The sequence below is a fragment of the Salmo salar genome, chromosome ssa02, assembly GCF_905237065.1.
Source record: "Salmo salar chromosome ssa02, Ssal_v3.1, whole genome shotgun sequence".
NCBI classification, from domain to species: domain Eukaryota; kingdom Metazoa; phylum Chordata; class Actinopteri; order Salmoniformes; family Salmonidae; genus Salmo; species Salmo salar.
The window spans coordinates 88,396,662-88,418,490 of record NC_059443.1 but is presented as its reverse complement, the minus strand read 5'-3'; the positions used below and the strand labels follow the sequence as shown (position 1 = coordinate 88,418,490).

The following is a 21,829-nucleotide window of genomic DNA, read 5'->3' as shown; positions in this document are numbered from 1 at the left end:
GTGGTAAATTCAATTGATTAGACATGATTTGGAAAGGCACACACTTCTCTATATAAGGTCCCACAGTTGACAGTGCATGTCAGAGCAAAAACCAAGCCGTGAGTTTAAAGGAATTGTCCGTAGAGCTCTGAGACAGGATTGTGTCAAGGCACCGACCTGGGGAAGGGTTCCAAAAAATGTCTGCAGCATTGGAGGTCCCCAAGAACACAGTGGCCTCCATCATTCTGAAATGGAAAAAGTTTGGAGCCACCAAGACTCTTCCAAGAGCTGGCCACCCAGCCAAACAGCAATAGGGGGGAAAGGGCCTTGGACAGGGAGGTGACCAGGAACCCGATGGTCACTCTGACAGAGCTCCAGAGTTCCTCTGTGGAGACGGGAGAACCTTCCAGAAGGACCATCATCTCTGCAGCACTCCACCAATCAGGTCTTTATGGTAGAGATGCCAGATGGAAGAAACTCCTCAGTAAAAGGCACATGACAGCCTGCTTGGAGTTTGCCAAAAGGCACCTAAAGGACTCTCAGACCATGAGTAACAAGATTCTCTGGTCTGATGAAACTAAGATTGAACTCTTTGGCCTGAATGCCAAGTGTCACATCTGGAGGAAAATTGGCACCATCTCTACGGTGAAGCATGGTGGTGGCAGCATCATGCTGTGGGGATGTTTTTCAGCAGCAGTGCAAATTGTCCACTGATATTGGTATAACTTCTCACCCTTTTGTCTGTATGAAAGTTAATTTCCCCTCAGGCACACACATTTGTTCTTTGATATAATGAAGGTCATTTGTGTAGAATGTACTTTTCCCCACCTCTTTATTTTTTTCAAGAGAAAAACTGCTGATGCACAACCACATTTCTAAATGACACCTTGTCTATTCTAACTCTCAACAGTAAGTTTAGACCCCGACTGATTAAAAAAAATATATATATTATCATTTATTTCAAAAAACACAAGGAAGGGGTAACATTAAAGTATTAGAACATGAAGGACAAACAATACAGCATCAAGACACTATCAAACATGTATCAGTCTGTCCACAACAGAGCCATCCTTATGTGTGAGGGTGCGTGTGCATGATGGTGATATAAAATATATGTCATAGTTTCCTTTTTCATGATCACAATCTAGTGAAACCCGAACCCTCCAAGATCCCACAGTTCCCCAATAGCTGTCCCTCAACCCTCCAAGATCCCCCCACAGCTCCCCAATAGCTGTTCCTCAACCCTCCAAGATCCCCCCACAGTTCCCCAATAGCTGTCCCTCAACCCTCCAAGATCCCCCCACAGTTCCCCAATAGCTGTCCCTCAACCCTCCAAGATCCCCCCACAGTTCCCCAATAGCTGTTCCTCAACCCTCCAAGATCCCCCCACAGTTCCCCAATAGCTGTCCCTCAACCCTCCAAGATCCCCCCCACAGTTCCCCAATAGCTGTTCCTCAACCCTCCAAGATCCCCCCCACAGTTCCCCAATAGCTGTCCCTCAACCATTCGAGACCCCTCCCACAGTCTCCCCCCCCAGAAGAAAAAATATAAAAAATACAATTAATTCCATTCCCCACCCCCAAGAACCTCCCAATGCACCAACAACCAAGAGAATGAACTAAAGAGAAAAAAGGAAAAGACAGAAGAAAACAGCAAACAACAATGCAACAACAATAAAAAGTATATTTAAACAAAGGACATCAAGGACAACTGAAATCATAACAGCAATTCCAACTATATAAGTTTGTATGTGTGTGTTCTTGTATGTGTTTATTTGAATGAGAGTGTGTGTATATGCATGTGTACCAACACCTGCACGGCATCAGCCTCAGGCAAACTGGCATTAGTTGTAAAAACACTGCCACTTAGTGTCATTCAAATGTACTTTTTATTATGTTTTATTTTGACTTTTTTTAATTTAATTTTTACTTTTATCCTTTGACCATCATTCTATCTCCTATCATCTATCTACCATGAGGTAGTCACCTGGAATGCATTTCAATTAACAGGTGTGCCTTGTTAATAAATGTTCATTTGTGGAATTTCTTTCTTTCTTAATGCATTTGAGCCAATCAGTTGTGTTGTGACAAGGTAGGGGTGGTATACAGAAGATAGCCCTATTTGTCTATATTATGGCAAGAACAGCTCAAATAAGCATAAAGAAATGACAGTCCATCATTACTTTAACACATGAAGGTCAGTCAATGCAGAAACTTTCAGGAACTTTGAATGAATCTTCAAGTGCAGTCGCAAAAACCATCCATCGCTATGATGAAGCTGGCTCTCATGAGGATTGCCACAGGAAAGGAAGACCCAGAGTTACTTCTGCTGCAGAAGATAAGTTCATTAGAGTTAACTGTGAAGATAACACAACTATGCCTATGAGATGGTTTGAGATGAATCGGACCGCAGAGTGAAAGAAATGCAGCCAACAAGTACTCAGCATATGTGGGAACTCCTTCAAGACTGTTGGAAAAGCATTCCAGGTGAAGCTGGTTGAGGGACTGCAAAGAGTGTGAAAAGCTGTCATCAAGGCAAAGGGTGGCTACTTTGAAAGATTTCAAATATAAAATATATTTGGATTAGTTTAACACTTTATTGGTTACTACATGATTCCATATGAGTTATTTCATAGTTGTGTTCTCTTCACTATTATTCTACAATGTAGACAATAGTTAAAATAAAGAAAAAACTGAATTTGTAGGTGTGTCCAAACAATTGACCGGTATTAAATATGCATTGTGGAGGAGAATTGATCCTAGATCTGTACAAAGGCATAACATTTACAGCAGGATCAATTGTCTATGTTAGAGAGCATATACAGTGAGGGAAAAAAGTATTTGATCCCCTGCTGATTTTGTATGTTTGCACACTGACAAAGAAATGATCAGTCTATCATTTTAATGGTAGGTTTATTTGAACAGTGAGAGACAGAATAAAAACAAAAAAATCCAGAAAAACACATGTCAAAAATGTTATAAATTGATTTGCATTTTAATGAGGGAAATAAGTATTGAACTAAGGCCTTGCCATTTCAGATATTTTTTAAAAGATTGGGGAATTTTTTACAATTAGGAAATAATATGTCATGTTTTACTCGTACCTCAGCCAGCATTGTGAATGGTTAGGAAATAATATGTCATGTTTTACTCATACCTCAGCCAGCATTGTGAATGGTTAGGAAATAATATGTCATGTTTTACTCGTACCTCGGCCAGCATTGTGAATGGTTAGGAAATAATATGTTATGTTTTACTCGTACCTCAGCCAGCATTGTGAATGGTTAGGAAATAATATGTCATGTTTTACTCGTACCTCAGCCAGCATTATGAATGGTTAGGAAATAATATTTCATGTTTTACTCGTACCTCAGCCAGCATTGTGAATGGTTAGGAAATAATATGTAATGTTTTACTCGTACCTCAGCCAGCATTATGAATGGTTAGGAAATAATATTTCATGTTTTACTCGTACCTCAGCCAGCATTGTGAATGGTTAGGAAATAATATGTCATGTTTTACTAGTACCTCAGCCAGAATTGGGAATGGTGTCTAATGCAGTGACATACTAGACCATGGTAGTAAATCTAATACTTAGGTGTTTTTAGTCATGCATGAAAGGTCTGGGGTGGTTCTGTGGTTATAAGTTACTGACCTTGGAATACATTTCTGGCCATGCTGGCAGGGTCTGAATCAAACCCAATGACCACCTGGTACACTGACAGGGTCTGAATCAAACCCAATGTCCACCTGGTACACTGACAGGGTCTGAATCAAACCCAATGTCCACCTGGTACACTGGTAGGGTCTGAATCAAACCCAATGTCCAACTGGTACACTGGCAGGGTCTGAATCAAACCCAATGTCCACCTGGTACACGGGCAGGGTCTGAATCAAACCCAATGTCCACCTGGCAGGGTCTGAATCAAACCCAATGTCCACCTGGTACACGGGCAGGGTCTGAATCAAACCCAATGTCCACCTGGCAGGGTCTGAATCAAACCCAATGTCCACCTGGTACACTGACAGGGTCTGAATCAACCCAATGTCCACCTGGTACACTGGCAGGGTCTGAATCAAACCCAATGTCCAACTGGTACACTGGCAGGGTCTGAATCAAACCCAATGTCCACCTGGTACACGGGCAGGGTCTGAATCAAACCCAATGTCCACCTGGCAGGGTCTGAATCAAACCCAATGTCCACCTGGTACACTGACAGGGTCTGAATCAACCCAATGTCCACCTGGTACACTGGCAGGGTCTGAATCAAACCCAATGTCCACCTGGTACACTGACAGGGCCTGAATCAACCCAATGTTAAGGGGAGGGAAGATTGGTCAAGAGGGTGATGATTATTGTTGTTCTACTGCCTGATTGTTATGCAACAACACTGTTTACAAAAGCTTTGTTAAATCAGCACAACAGTTTTCAGCTGTGCTAACATAATTGCAAAAGGGTTTTCTAATGATCAATTAGCCTTTTAAAATGATAAACTTGGATTAGCTAACACAACGTGCCATTGGAACACAGGAGTGATGGTTGCTGATAATGGGCCTATGTACACCTATGTAGATATTCCATAAAAAATCTGCCGTTTTCAGCTACAATAGTCATTTACAATATTAACAATGTCTACAGTGTATTTCTGATCAATTTAATGTTATTTTAATGGACAATCTTTTTGATTTTATTTCAAAAACAAGGAAATTTCTAAGTGACCCCAAACTTTTGCTACACCATGTAGGAGCAGTATAGACTTAGTCTGTTCATTATATACATGTACATGATGTATTGTTACACCATGTAGGAGCAGTATAGACCTAGTCTGTTCATTATATACATCTACATGATGTATTGTTACACCATGTAGGAGCAGTATAGACCTACAGTAGCTGGCTACTTATTTAGATTTAGTTTGACTGAATAAAACTGCCTTAAATGTGCTGTAGTAAAACATTATTAGCACTAATCAATCAACACATTCCTGTCTTTGTATGTCTCAATATAATAGTATTATTTAATTAAATCCATGTAAAATAATCTTTGTCTGAAAATAAAATCTGATCCTCAACTGCGTTTCCCTCCAGTCAGCGATGTGCGTCTTTCAGGCGATGCTGCCAGCGTGACGTATAATCTAGTGGACGGTTCTTCATAAACAGCTCGTCAACCACCTCGGTAGCTTCCTAGCCAACATAGCCGAAAGATTCAAGCTATTTATACGCTTTCGGTCTATATTAGCTACTGTGTTTTAGACACAATTCTGTCGTATCTACTTGTTAACCTATTTAATTTAATATTACGTTATTCTTTATTAGTCAGCTATAGTAGCTGGCTGGTTAAGTTAGCATTAGCCTAGTCGCTAATGATAGCTAGCTAGCTAACATCCCCGAACATGAGCTCCCTAAACTACTCCCCTCCTGTTAAAGAAGAGGAGGTCTGCTGGACGGAGAAAGAAGCTCTGGGCCTAAACATTGTCGTTAAAGAGGAGAAAGAAGAGGAGGATGTTACAGTAAAACAAGAAGTAGAGGGTGAGGCTGTTACAGTGAAAGAAGAAGAGAAAGACGTTTCAGTGAAAGAAGAGGAAGACGCGTTCAGAGTGAAAGAGGAGGAGGAGGATGTTACAGTAAAAGAAGAGGAGAAAGAGGAGGATGCAGTTTATGGAGTGAAAGAGGAAGGAGAGGAGGAGACAGAAGGTCAGATTAACACCAGTAAATACTAATATTTAATAACGGGGCACAATTCCTGCAGTTGTTGAACTGATGTACACAAACGTGGTTTTAAAGCAGCAATGGTTTTTGTTTTGCACACATTTTAAAATGAAAAATCAGAGTCTGGTGTAATTCTGTTACTGTGGAATTGTCCAGCTCCTAACTATACTCAACAAAAAATATAAACGCAACATGCAACAACTTCAAAGATTTTACTGAGTTACAGTTCATAATAGTCAATTGAAATATATTCATTAGGCCCTAATCTATGGATTTCACGACTGGGCAGGTGTGCTGCCATATGCCGACCCACTGGGGCACAAGACCCAGCCAAACAGAATGAGTTTTCCACACAAAAGGGCTTTATTACAGACAGAAATACGCCTCCGCACCCCCCTCCCTCAGACGATCCAGCATGGGACCAACACTTTCCATGTTGCGTTTATATTTTTGTTCAGTATATAAACTTAGAAACACATGTCAGCGTAGAGCCCTGAACTATAATAATAAGGCAGCAGTTTATCTGGCAGGACAGTGTGGTGTGTAGTGATCAGCAGTTTATCTGTCAGGACAGTGTGGTGTGTAGTGATCAGCAGTTTATCTGTCAGGACAGTGTGGTGTGTAGTGATCAGCAGTTTATCTGGCAGGACAGTGTGGTGTGTAGTGATCAGCAGTTTCTGGCAGGACAGTGTGGTGTGTAGTGATCAGCAGTTTATCTGGCAGGACAGTGTGGTGTGTAGTGATCAGCAGTTTATCTGGCAGGACAGTGTGGTGTGTAGTGATCAGCAGTTTATCTGGCAGGACAGTGTGGTGTGTAGTGATCAGCAGTTTATCTGGCAGGACAGTGTGGTGTGTAGTGATCAGCAGTTTATCTGGCAGGACAGTGTGGTGTGTAGTGATCAGCAGTTTATCTGGCAGGACAGTGTGGTGTGTAGTGATCAGTTTATCTGGCAGGACAGTGTGGTGTGTAGTGATCAGTTTATCTGGCAGGACAGTGTGGTGTGTAGTGATCAGTTTATCTGGCAGGACAGTGTGGTGTGTAGTGATCAGTTTATCTGGCAGGACAGTGTGGTGTGTAGTGATCAGTTTATCTGGCAGGACAGTGTGGTGTGTAGTGATCAGTTTATCTGGCAGGACAGTGTGGTGTGTAGTGATCAGTTTATCTGGCAGGACAGTGTGGTGTGTAGTGATCAGTTTATCTGGCAGGACAGTGTGGTGTGTAGTGATCAGTTTATCTGGCAGGACAGTGTGGTGTGTAGTGATCAGTTTATCTGGCAGGACAGTGTGGTGTGTAGTGATCAGTTTATCTGGCAGGACAGTGTGGTGTGTAGTGATCAGTTTATCTGGCAGGACAGTGTGGTGTGTAGTGATCAGTTTATCTGGCAGGACAGTGTGGTGTGTAGTGATCAGTTTATCTGGCAGGACAGTGTGGTGTGTAGTGATGTGTTATGGAGGCACTTTGGTGATTCTTCATGTTCATCATTACTATTGTATCTAAATGAATTATTTTAACACATTGGTTAAAAGACTCTTGTCACAAAAATGTAATTACATGGAGCAATATACCACATTACTTCTTACTTACATTTCTTGTGTTACAAACATTGCCAAGCTGCTCATTCGTTTCTTGTTGTTGGGATTTTTGGTGTAATCAGTCATGGCAAAAAAGTATTTGGGCTGGTAAAACATCAGTGGCTGGTATATTCTATCATCTGTCTGCTACAGTGGCTGGTATATTCTATCATCTGTCTGTTACAGTGGCTGGTATATTTTATCATCTGCCTGATACAGTGGCTGGTATATTCTATCATCTGCCTGCTACAGTGGCTGGTATATTCTATCATCTGCCTGCTACAGTGGCTGGTATATTCTATCATCTGCCTGCTACAGTGGCTGGTATATTCTATCATCTGTCTGTTACAGTGGCTGGTATATTCTATCATCTGCCTGCTACAGTGGCTGGTATATTCTATCATCTGCCTGTTACAGTGGCTGGTATATTCTATCATCTGCCTGCTACAGTGGCTGGTATATTCTTTCATCTGCCTGCTACAGTGGCTGGTGGACCAAAATCAATCTAAAACAAGACTTAGAAGACATTTGTCAAAGTTTGTAAAAACATTTAAACACTACATTCACTACATTGACTGTCTGATTTTGACTTTCATACAGGAGAGAGACGGGACTATCGTGGATCCTCTGGGGAGCCTCAACAACCTCATGATGCTGACGAGGCAGAGAAGAGTCTCTCCACATCAGGACACCTCAAGAAACACCATCAGAGACCCACAGGGAAGAAATCTCACTGCTCTGACCGTGGGAAACGTTGCAGATTTTCATCAGAACTTCAAAAATACCAGCGAGTACACACAGGAGAGAAACCTTATAGCTGTAATCAAAGTGGGAAGAGTTTTACTCATTCAAGTAATCTGAAAACACACCAGAGAACACACACAGGAGAGAAACCTTATAGCTGTGAGCAATGTGGGAAAAACTTTTCTCGGGGAGAAAGCCTTAAAGAGCACCAGAGAACACACACAGGAGAGAAACCTTATAGCTGTGATCAGTGTGGCAAGAGTTTTACTCAGTCAAGCAACCTGGTATCACACCAGAGAACACACACAGGAGAGCAGCCATATAGCTGTAATCAATGTGGGAAGAGTTTTTCTCGGATAGACCACCTTAAAGGACATCAGAGAACACACACAGGAGAGAGACCTTATAGCTGTGATCAGTGTGGGAAGAGTTTTACTCAGTCAAACAGCCTGAATAGACACAAGAGAACACACACAGGAGAGAAACCTTTTAGCTGTGATCGATGTGAGAAAAGCTTTTCTCGGATAGAATACCTTAAAGGACACCAGATAACACATACAGGAGAGAAACCTTATAGCTGTGATTAATGTGGGAAAAGCTTTGGTAGAACTTATTATCTGACTGAACATAAGCAAACACACCCAGGAGACAAACCTTACCACTGCTCTGACTGTGGGAAGCTCTTTAATTCCCTTAGAAGCCTGACACAACACCAGAGAACACACACAGGAGACAAACCTTACCACTGCTCTGACTGTGGGAAGAGCTTTACTTCCCTAAGAAGCCTGGCACAACACCAGAGAACACACACAGGAGACAAACCTTACCACTGCTCTGACTGTGGGAAGAGCTTTACTTCCCTAAGAAACCTGACACAACACCAGATGTGTCCTCTCTGGAAAAAAGCAGGAGCAGACATTTCTGAACTCTTAACCAACAGGCCTTTACACCCATGAATGAGTATCAATAATGTGTCACTATTTCTGAGGCTACATTATGTATCGTTCAGCAGATTTACTTTGTAATATTCATTTATTTGTTTTTATCTCTTGATTTATTTGACAGATTGCCAATAGTGTGAAAACCTGTCATCAAGGCAAAGGGTTTTAAAGAATATACAATACATTTTGATTTGTTTAACACTTTTTTTGGTTACTTCAGGATTCCATTGTGTTATTTCATAGTTTTGATGTCTTCACTATTATTCTACAAATGTAGAAAATAGTAAAATAAAGTAAAACACTTAAGAGTAGATGTGTCATATCTATATATATATATATATATATATATATTGTATACATGGCTTAGTGCATCGTTACATTAGCCATTTAGCCCCAATATGAAACTCAACTAGTCTCTCACTGTTTAATCAGAATAACATGAGTTGTGCCTTTCAAACTGTTAGACTGTTAGTCCTTAATCATATTCAGCTACTTACAGTGGAAAGAAAAAGTATGTGAACCCTTTGGAAATACCTGTATTTTTGCATAAATTGGTCATAAAATTTGATCTGATCTTCATCTAGGTCACAACAATAGACAAACACAGTCTGCTTAAACTAATGACACACAAACAATTATACGTTTTCATGTCTTAATTGAACACACCGTGTAAACATTCACAGTGCAGGGTGGAAAAAATATGTGAACCCTTGGATTTAGTAACTGGTTGACCCTCCTTTGGCAGCAATAACCTCAACCAAACGTTTTCTGTTGTTGCGGATCAGTCCTGCACAACGGTCAGGAGGAATTTTGGACCATTCCTCTTTACAAAACTGTTTCAGTTAGGCAATATTCTTGGGATATCTGATGTGAACTGCTCTCTTGAGGTCATGCCACAGCATCTCAATCGGGTTGAGGTCAGGACTCTGACTGGGCCACTCCAGAAGGCGTATTTTATTCTGTTTAAGTTATTCTGTTGTTAATTTACTTCTGTGTTATGTGTCGTTGTCCTGTTGCATCACCCAACATGAGCTTCAACTGGCGGACAGATAGTCTAACATTCTCCTGCAAAATGTCTTGATAAACTTGGGAATTCATTTTTCTGTTGATGATGGCAAGCTGTCCAGGCCCTAAGGCAGCAAAGCAGCCGCAAACCATGATGCTCCCTCCACCATACTTTACAGTTGGGATGAGGTTTTGATGTTGGTGTGCTGTGCCTTAGTTCATAACCCATCATTTTTACCTGTTAATTCATAACCCATCATTTCTACCTGTTAATTCATAACCCATCAATTATACCTGTTAATTCATAACCCATCATTTATACCTGTTAATTTATAAACCATCATTTATACCTGTTAATTCACAACCCATCATTTATACCTGTTAATTCACAACCCATCATTTATACCTGTTAGTTCACAACCCATCATTTATACCTGTTAATTCACAACCCATCATTTATACCTGTTAATTCACAACCCATCATTTATACCTGTTAATTCACAACCCATCATTTATACCTGTTAATTCATAACCCATCATTTATACCTGTTAGTTCATAACCCATCATGTATACCTGTTAGTTCATAACCCATCATGTATACCTGTTAGTTCATAACCCATCATGTATACCTGTTAGTTCATAACCCATCATGTATACCTGTTAGTTCATAACCCATAATGTATACCTGATAGTTCATAACCCATCATTTATGCCTGTTAATTTATAACCCATCATTTATACCTGTTAATTTATAACCCATCATGTATACCTGTTAGTTCATAACCCATCATTTATACCTGTTAATTTATAACCCATCATTTATACCTGTTAATTCATAACCCATCATTTATACCTGTTAATTCATAACCCATCATTTATACCTGTTAATTCATAACCCATCATTTATACCTTTTGCTCGAAAGGGGCGGTTCAGGCAGGCTGGCACGCTCCCTGACCTTACTTCTTACTTGACAGGAACTAATGGGGATCCATAATAAACCCCAGGAAGAATAGCTGCTGCCTTGGCAGGAACTAATGGGGATCCATAATAAACCCCAGGAAGAGTAGCTGCTGCCTTGGCAGGAACTCATGGGGATCCATAATAAACCCCAGGAAGAGTAGTTGCTGCCTTGGCAGGAACACAGTCATGTGATACGTGGTATAGAAAAGTCCAATCTTAGGAGAGTACATGGGAGGCACTATACTGTGTGTCTGCAGGTGTCTATCTGGTCAAAACCACTGATACAGGAGCCCCTCCACTCTCTGGTGGGATGGATCATGTCTACAGAGAAACCTAGATTCAAATACTTAGATGTGTGTGTATTGGGTATATGTTGTGAAATTGTTAGATATTACTTGCTAAATATTACTGCACTGTCGAAGCTAGAAACACAAGCATTTCACTACACCCGCAATAACATCTGCTAAACATGTGTATGTGACCAATAAAATGTGATTTTGATTTGAAATAAACGTCCTATTTATCAAAGATGCTTTTGGCTGGGGTCAAAATTACTCCAAAGGATTTGAATTTGTAAAAAGTCCATATTGATACAGAAACACTAAACCATGATTTAGATTTATTAAGAACAAGTTGATTGACAAAGTCATGAAAATTTGGAAGAATTGAATAAACTACATTTTGGCTATGATAAAAGATATGCCTCTGGGGTCAAAATGATCCATGTCAGAAGTATGGTTCAATGCAAATATGTAGTGGGTGTGAAGTTTGTTTTAAATTGTAACTCATTAAACATGAATCAATCAACACATGCTTCTCTTTGAACGACTTAATATAATATTAAACTTTTATGAAATAAATGAAAAATAAACGTTTGGTTCCTCAACTGCGTTGCCCAGTCCAGTCAGCAGATGGCGATGTGCGTCTTTTAGGTTCAGCCGATGCTGCCAGTGTGACGTATAATCTAGTGGACGGGACGCTCCTTCAACAACAACAGCTAGTCAGACACCTCGGTAGCTTTCTAGCAAACATAGCTACAACATTCACGCTCTTTACACTGTTTTGGTGTATAGTAGTCGCTGTGTATTAAACACACTTCTGTCGTATGTACTTGTTGGCCCATTTAATTATATATTTACGTTGTTTGTCAGCTAGCTGGTTTGCTAAGTTAGCTTAGAACTAGGCTAGTCGCTAATGCTAGCTAGCTAACATCCCCGACCATGAGTTCACTAAGTTACTCTCCTCCTGCTAAAGAAGAGGAGGTCTGCTGGATGGAGAAAGAAGCTCTAGTGAAAGAGGAGGAGGAGGAGAAGGATGTTACAATACAAAAACAAGTAGAGTGTGAAGCTGTTACCGTGAAAGAAGAGAAAGACGTTTCAGTGAAAGAAGAGGAAGACGCATTCAGAGTGAAAGAGGAGGAGGATGTTACAGTAAAAGATGAGGAGGAAGAGAAAGAGGAGGATGCAGTTTTTGGAGTGAAAGAGGAGGAGGGGGAGATGACTGTCACATTGGAGGAAGAAGAGGAGGTTGGAGATCTGTTTAACACCAGTAAGTACCGTCTCTGCAGTCCTTGAACCAATATGCAGTAAAGGGGTTCTACACTTTAAAACCTGTTATGGATAGGGGGCAGTATTTTCACGGCCGGATAAAAAACGTACCCGATTTAATCTGTTTATTACTCCTGACAAGAAACTAGAATATGCATATAATTGTTTGATTTGGATAGAAAACACCCTAAAGTTTCTAAAACTGTTTGAATGGTGTCTGTGAGTATAACAGAACTCATATGGCAGGCCAAAACCTGAGAAGATTCCAAACAGGAAGTGCCCTCTCTGACCATTTCTTGGCCTTCTTTAGCCTCTTTATTGAAAACAGAACGTTGAATGATGACTCTGCAGTCCCTGAATGAAAAACAGTAGCGCATTTGGATAGTGGTCGATCTGAGAACAATGAGACGGGTGCGCGCTTGCACGTGAAGAGTCCATTTTACATTTTCAGTCTTTGAACGAAAACGACGTCTCCCGGTCGGAATATTATCGCTATTTTACGAGAAAAATCGCATAAAAATTGATTTTAAACAGCATTTGACATGCTTCGAAGTACGGTAATGGAATATTTTGAAATTGTTTGTCACGATATGCGTCGGCGCGTCACCCTTCGGATAGTGTCTTGAACGCACGAACAAAACGCCGCTATTTGGATATAACTATGGATTATTTGGAACCAAACCAACATTTGTTGTTGAAGTAGAAGTCCTGGGAGTGTATTCTGACGAATAACAGCAAAGGTAATCCAATTTTTCTTATAGTAAATCTGAGTTTGGTGAGTACCAAACTTGGTGGGTGTCAAAATAGCTAGCCTGTGATGGCCGGGCTATCTACTCAAAATATTGCAAAATGTGCTTTCACCGAAAAGCTATTTTAAAATCGGACATAGCGATTGCATAAAGGAGTTCTGTATCTATAATTCTTAAAATAATTATGTTTTTTGTGAACGTTTATCGTGAGTAATTTATTAAATCCACCGGAAGTTTGCGGTGGGTATGCTAGTTCTGAACGTCACATGCTAATGTAAAAAGCTGGTTTTTGATATAAATATGAACTTGATTGAACAAAACATGCATGTATTGTATAACATAATGTCCTAGGATTGTCATCTGATGAAGATCATCAAAAGGTTAGTGCTGCATTTAGCTGTGGTTTGGGTTTATGTGACATTATATGCTAGCTTGAAAAACGGGTGTCTGATTATTTCTGGCTGGGTACTCTGCTGACATAATCTAATGTTTTGCTTTCGTTGTAAAGCCTTTTTGAAATCGGACAGTGTGGTTAGATTAACGAGAGTCTTGTCTTTAAAATGGTGTAAAATAGTCATACATTTGAGAAATTGAAGTAATAGCATTTCTAAGGTATTTGAATAACGCGCCACGGGATTCCACTGGCTGTTGAGTAGGTGGGACGATTTCGTCCCACCTACCCTAGAGGTTAAATTATTTGACAATTAAGACAGTCAACTTAGCAACAAATCATATTTTGTCTTGTTTTCACATTAGTAGTAACTATAAATAAGTTATTAAAGTTGTTGAAACTCTAAGCAGTGTGCCAGACGACTTTTGGTCTCCAATATTGGCCCCTTTCTGTGTTAGCTAAAATTGCAGCACGAGGGCAGAAACACCTCCCTGCTAATGAGGAAACCACTAGTTATGGATGTAGTATATCTGGTAATGAGGAAACCACTAGTTATGGATGTAGTATATCTGGTAATGAGGAAACCACTAGTTATGGATGTAGTATATCTGGTAATGAGGAAACCACTAGTTATGGATGTAGTATATCTGGTAATGAGGAAACCACTAGTTATGGATGTAGTATATCTGGTAATGAGGAAACCACTAGTTATGGATGTAGTATATCTGGTAATGAGGAAACCACTAGTTATGGATGTAGTATATCTGGTAATGAGGAAACCACTAGTTATGGATGTAGTATATCTGCCTGGAGCAAAAAATGGTGAGGAAAGATTTTAGTTTTTCACAAAGCATTCTGAATATTACAGCACTAGATCAGGAGTGCTACTCAAGGAAACTCACATTAAGCTCTGTGTCTATTCACTAATTCACCACCGTGGGGGAAAACTCAGGGGAGTTCTCATAGGCTGACAGCAAAAATAGCCTCCATTTACAGGTTGCTTATGAGTGTATTTCACATTAAATATGGATTATAATTGTAGGGCTCGTTTGAATCTCCTGCTTAATATGTTTGTGTTATTGTCGCAAATCAACTAATTTATACTTAATAAACACTTCAACCAGTAAAAGCTCTTTAGCTAGCTTTGCCATCAGCCTGAAACTGAGGGTTTGTACATTAAGTGTTTAACAAATTGGCCCATAACTTCACCTAACAACAACATAGACCTACTGTAGGACCCATAACATCACCTAACAACAACATAGACCTACTGTAGGACCCATAACGTCACCTAACAACAACATAGACCTACTGTAGGACCCATAACTTCACCTAACAACAACATAGACCTAGGACTATAAATCATTTAATATTTCAGGTGAAACATGGACACAAATGTCTTTGTCGTGACATTTCATAACCTGATCACCAGATAATTTTGTGAATAATCCCACTAGGCTACTCTGTAATGTGTTGTCATTCTAAATGTCCTGAATAAAGGAAAATAGCTCTGTGTGTTGTACAATAGCCTATCCATCAAGGAACAGTTCTCTACACATTATGAGCTAAGTATCTCTGTGTCCAAACAGACTATCGAGACCCTACAGTAAATCAAGCAGACAATAACACATTATAAACATCAATTTGTTAGGGATGTTGGATCCAACATGGAGCACGGCATAACTGTCTTTACCAGAGTAATGAATGAAAAAGCACTTTGGTAAAAAAAAAAAAAATTCACCTTTATTTAACCAGTTAGGCCAGTTCTCATTTACAACTGCGACCTGGCCAAGATAAAGCAAGGCAGTGCGAAAAAAAAACAACAACACATGGGATAAACAAAAGTAGTCAATAACAATAGAAAAATCTATATACAGTGTGTGCAAATGGAGTAAGGAGGTAAGGCAATAAATAGACCATAGTAGTGAAGTAATTACAATTTAGCAAATTAACACTGGAGTGATAGATGTGCAGATGATGATGTGTAAGTAGAAATACTGGTGTGCAAAAGGGAGAAAAATAAAAATAAAAACAATATGGGGATATGGTAGGTAGTTGGATGGGCTATTTACAGATGGGCTATGTACAGCTGCAGTGATCGGTAAGCTGTTCAGATAGCTGATGTTTAAAGTTAGTGAGGGAAATATAAGTCTCCAGCTTCAGCAATTTTTGCAATTCGTTCCAGTCACTGGCAGCAGAGAACTGGAAGGAAAGGCGGCCAAATGAGGCGTTGGCTTTGGGGATGACCACTGAGATATACCTGCTGGAGCGCGTGCTATACCAGACAGAAGCCACTCCTCAGTAAAAGGCACATGATAGCCTGCTTGGAGTTTGACAAAAGGCACCTTAAGACTCTAAGACTATGAGAAACAAGATTCTCTGTCTTGATGAAACAAAGATTGAACTCTTTGACCTGAATGCCAAGCATCACGTCTGGAGGAAACCTGGCACCATCCCTACGGTGAAGCATGGTGGTGGCAGCATCATGCTGTGGGAATGTTTTTCAGCAGCAGGGACTGGGAGACTAGTCAGATCGAGGGAAATATTAACGGAGGAAAGTGCAGAGAGATCCTTGATGAAAGACCTGCTCCAGAGTGCTCAGGACCTCAGACTGGGGTGAAGGTTCACCGTCCAACAGGACAACGACCTTAAGCACACAGCCAAGACAACGCAGGAGTGGCTTCGGGATAAGTCTCTATGTCCTTGAGTGGCCCAGCCAGAGCCCGGACTTGAACCTGATCTAACATCTCTGGAGAAACCTGAAAATAGCTGTGCAGTGACGTTCCCCATCCAACCTGACAGAGGGGTCTGAATACTTTCCGAATGCACTGTATACAGCAACACCTCCCCCATAGGCATTCCTGTCTTTTCTGTAGTTGTTATATTCCTGTATTGCTACTGCTGTATCAAAGGAATTATCTAAGTGAGTTTCAGAGATGAGCACTACAGTGCATTCCAAATTCAATAGGCAGGCTAGTAAACAAAAGTTTCCAAAGAAAAACTTTTCCAGAAAATGTCAAAACGTATAATGCCCGTCCAAGAGACTGTCGACCAATCGCATTTCACATTGTGATGCTGTGACACACAGTTCCTAAGCTAATTGTCACAAAATCTCTTTTAAAAGCCTGGGGGAACACAAGTAAGCTTCATTCACCAGAAGTTATGCATGCTAGCCAACGTTAGTCAGGAGGCTCTTTAGTCTAGCTAGGTTAGGTAGGGCTGGGCGATATGGACAACATTTTCACAATATTTTTTTATTCAAAAAGTTTGTGAAGCAGCAACTGTACTGGAATGAGAACAATATAGATGCTACTTCGAGAACACAAACTCTCATCTTTCACAGCAAAGAGCAGGGAGTCCAGGGGATCACTGGAGGAGCAATGGAGGAAGCATTGTGGGATTCTCTTGGTGTGAGTACAGTTGTGCAGACTGAGTGGACGATGGTGAACAACAGTGACTCTGTACAGTTGTTGAGACTGAGTGGACGATGGTGAAGAACAGTGACTCTGTACAGTTGGTGAGACTGAGTGGACAATGGTGAATAACAGTGGAGTGAAAGGGGCTAAAGTTGGTAATGAACAGCAGTTTATGGTTGGAGTGGGAATCATCAGCAAGGATGTTTTTTTGGGTGACCCGTTAGAGGTCTCAAAGATGGTGAAGGATGAATTGGGTAAAGTGGAATCGGTTCGAGTGACCAGGAGCGGTATGATGCTGATTGTGTGTCAACAGCACAAAAGGAGAAGCTCTGTGACTCAACAAGATGTGGACGTACGATGTGGAAGGCTATGACTTTCAGAGTAGGGCACCGGTTAAAAGTGTCATCTCTGGTGTTGCGTTGGACATAGAGGCTGGGTGGTTTAGGGATAACATTCCAGGTATACGCACGTCAATAAAATGAATGATAGCAGGAAGGTTTTACTGTCGTTTGGTGAACTGATTCTCCCATCTTATGTATAACCTGGGTATGTGAGATATGCGGTGAGACCCTATGTACAGAAGCCGCTGCGGTGTTACAATTGTAAAAGTTTGGACACGTGGCAAGTGTTTGTCCAAGGAATAAATATGTTGTAGTTGAAGAGTCAGATGAAGCATGTTGTTGTAATTGTGATGGGAATCACGTTCCCAAGATCCTGGAGTGCCCTGTACGGATGAAGGATGTCACAGTAGCTAGGATCAGGACCATCCAGCAGGTGTCCTATGTGCAGGCAGTGAAAATAGCTGAAGGAGTGAGTAGAGAGAAGGTAGTGGATGTCCCACAGTCTGCAGTGAAGCCATGCAGGAGAAGGATCCCAACACACTAATAGTGTAGAAGGTGGACTGAGTTGTGTTTATAGCGCAAGTGAGAAATTGCACTAGTCAAACTGTTTATTTTGTATTCTATAATTTTAATTAGAATGATTTGTTATTTTGTTATTCGTTATTTTTTACAACCCCGTACAGTAGGAGGCAGCAATACACCTGATGAGTGTAGTCTGACAATAAACCTCAGCGAAGAAGAAGAAATGGTAAGAACCAAAGTGTTGGTCAGTGTTTCCAGATGACCCAAATTACATGTTACATTACATGTTTTCTTACTTCATGTAGCCCGGCTAGCTAGCCAACATATTCAAACTTCTTATTCCTCTCTGATAAGATACCGCTGCACAAACATGCTTATCTATGCCTACACCAGCACTGGCACCAGGCAGTATTAGCCAGCTACGTTTGACTCTTAATACATTTAGCAAGCTAGCTAGGGATTAGCATTAGCGGCTAACATTATTTTAGCAACACCTTGCTAAGAAAAGACAAATGTTCGCTTTCAATGTAATGGCATGAAAATAATTGCCAGAATATTATACAATGACTTATCAACAGCTCTAACAATTTGACCCCCACAGGAAATCTTCACTGGCAGTTATAGAAAGACCCATTTACCATCTAGCCATTGATTCTTGAAGAATATAACTTATAAATGCCTCAAATGATTCAACTGTATTACCCCATCAGAAACCAAAACATGAGCTCGTATAAGGCCACTGTTTGTAAACAAATACTATATGGCTGAGGAGTAGGGTCGATCCAAGCGTTCTGACCTCACAAAGACAGTAAAGCACCTAAGCTAACTGGCTACTGTTGGATAGCTTGCTAGACACAAATGAGAAAAAACCTCACTCTTACCATTTTACTTGCCCTAGCAGAGCTGGTTAGGCTGTTTTCATGTTATCCAGAGCGTTGGTGACTAACTGTGCTGCTCGCAACAATTTAATTTGAGCTTTTTTTAACGTTTACTGACACCTGGACATATTCAACAGGTGTTGAGCGCTAGTAAATTCTTCAGTTATTCTAAGCTCCGGTACACTCAGACGAGAGTGCTCTGAAATCGGAGTAGAGAGCCAGAGCGAATTTAGGAACGCACCCAAATTAACAATGTCCACTGAGAAAGCACACGACCCCTTGGCAAAGAATGACGGGAATAACCAAGTCAATAAACGTTGGGTAGTTAGTTAGATAGAATATAGTTAATATACTGGTAAGTTTGATGTATAAGTAGCCAACTAACGTTAGGTAGCTACAGTTGAAGTCGGAAGTTTACATACACTTTAGCCAAATACATTTAAACTCAGTTTTTCACAATTCCAGACATTTAATCCTAGTAAAAATTCCATGTCTTAGGTCAGTTAGGATCACCACTTTATTTTAAGAATGTGAAATGTCAGAATAATAGTAGAGAGAATGATTTATTTCAGCTTTTATTTATTTCATCACATTCCCAGTGGGTCAGAAGTTTACATACACTCAATTAGTATTTGGTAACATTGCCTTTAAATTCTTTAACTTGGGTCAAACGTTTCTGGTAGCCTTCCACAAGCTTCCCACAATAAGTTGGGTGAATTTTGGCCCATTCCTCCTGACAGAGCTGGTGTAACGGAGACAGTTTTGCAGGCCTCCTTGCTAACACACACTTTTCAGTTCTGCCCACACATTTTCTATGGGATTGAGGTCAGGGCTTTGTGATGGCCACTCCAAGACTTTGACTTTGTTGTCCTTAAGCCATTTTGCCACAACTTTGGAAGTATGCTTGGGATCATTGTCCATTTGGAAGACCCATTTGCGACCAAGCTTTAACCTCCTGACTGATGTCTTGAGATGTTGCTTCAATATATATTTGTGAAGTGCACCAGTCCCTCCTGCAGCAAAGCACCCCCACAACATGATGCTGCCACCCCCGTGCTTCCCGGTTGGGATGGTGTTCTTCGGTTTGCAAGCCTCCCCTTTTTCCTCGAAACATAACGATGGTCATTATGGCCAAACAGTTCTATTTTTGTTTCATCAGACCAGATGACATCTCTCCAAAAAGTACAATCTTTGTCGCCACGTGCAGTTGCAAACCATAGTCAGACTTTTTTATGGCGGTTTTGGAGCAGTGGCTTCTTCCTTGCTGAGCGGCCTTTCAGGTTATGTTGATATTGGGGGATCATTTTACTGTGGACATAGATACTTTTGTACCTGTTTCCTCCAGCATCTTCACAAGGTCCTTTGCTGTTGTTCTGGGATTTATTTGCACTTTTCGCACCAAAGTACGTTCATCTCATCTCTTCCTGAGCGGTATGACGGCTGCGTGGTCCCATGGTGTTCATACTTGCGTACTATTGTTTGTACAGATGAACATGAACCAGACTTGTGAAGGTCCACCATTTTTTTCCTGAGGTCTCTGCTGATTTCTTTTGATTTTCCCATGATGTCAAGCAAAGAGGCACTGAGGTTGAAGGTAGGCCTTGAAATACATCCACAGGTACACCTCCAATTGACTAAAATGATGTCAATTAGCCTATCAGAAGCTTCTAAAGTCATGACATTATTTTCTGGAATTTTCCAAGCTGTTTAAAGGCACAGTCAACTTAGTGTATGTAAACTTCTGACCCACTGGAATTGTGATACAGTGAATTATAAGTGAAATAATCTGTAAACAATTGTTGGAAAAACTACTTATTTCATGCACAAAGTAGATGTCCTAACCGACTTGTCAAAACTATAGTTTGTTAACAAACAATTTGTGGAGTGGTTGAAAAACAAGTTTTGATGACTCCAACCTAAGTGCATGTAAACTTCTGACTTCAACTGTAGCTGACATACTGGTACATACTGCTGTAAAGATATGCTATGCGGTTTGTAAGGATAACGTAGCCAACATATCGTTACATTGCTCAACATTCTCTTAACATTTGTCATAATTAGTTAAAGCAGTTCATTTGTATCCACTCTCTCGTCGGACTTCGGCTGCATATTTTCCACCATTTTTTTAAAATCTGAAAATAGTTGAAGCCCCGCCCATTTCCTGAAGAATTGCATTATGGGCCCTAAAAGCACAGAAATAGTGTCCTCTGCATATATACTTTGTATTTTGGCGACTGTAGTACGACATCCGGGAACTTTTGGCATACTAACTATATCCATACTATGACAAATAAGCATAATATATAGTATGGTTAGTATGAGTATTCGAACACAGCTCAAGTCTCTGGGCAGCCATTTTGCTTCTGTTTTAAAACTAGGTTGCCCCTTTAAAAACCCACACAATCAATCAACCAATCTGCAGTCCAAACAATAACAAAGCTGTAATTCCACCACTGTTTTGGTAATAAGATGATGGATGGGGCTGGAGAAATGTAACTACAGACAGACAGACCTATGGATACAAGGACTGACCATCCATGATATCAACATTATAGTTTTAACCATGTTGAGGCTATACAGTGTTGATTTACATTGTTTCTAAACATTGGAGTAAAAAAAGCTTATTTGGGGTTCTGATGGGGTAAACAGTTGAACTAAGCTCATGAGGCATGTGTTATATTCTTCAAGAGTCAATGGCTATAAATAAATTACTTAAAAGTCCAAATATGGATGTAGCAATTGCATATTTCCCCTTTCACACCTCAGTTTAACAAGTGTAGAGTTTGTGCCTCTGTTTTTAAGACAGTACTTACGAGTGTTAATCAGGGCATGTTCATCATTAGAACCATTGGACGCCTTATGATGCCCTTGGGAAACCGGGCCCAGATATCCAGTTTCTTCCTCCTCTTCCTTCTTCGATGTGACAGTCATCTCCCCCTCCTCCACTTTCACTCCAAAAACTGCATCATCCTCCTCCACTCTGAACACGTCTTCCTCTTCTTTCACTGTAACGTCTTTCTCTTCTTCTTTCACTGTAACAGCCTCACCCTCTACTTGTTTTTGTATTGAAACAG

The 21,829-nt window shown here is 40.5% G+C and overlaps 1 protein-coding gene across 1 annotated transcript; it reads left to right on the top strand.

Annotated features, from left to right (window-relative positions):
- Positions 1 to 7,837: 7,837 nt before the first annotated feature.
- Positions 7,838 to 9,561, top strand: LOC106610829 (zinc finger protein 436-like; the record flags this gene model as incomplete). Its single annotated transcript, XM_045713498.1, has 1 exon — positions 7,838 to 9,561. A coding segment is annotated over one exon (753 nt), but the record flags the coding sequence as incomplete, so codon positions are not given.
- Between the last annotated feature and the right edge of the window lie 12,268 nt (positions 9,562 to 21,829).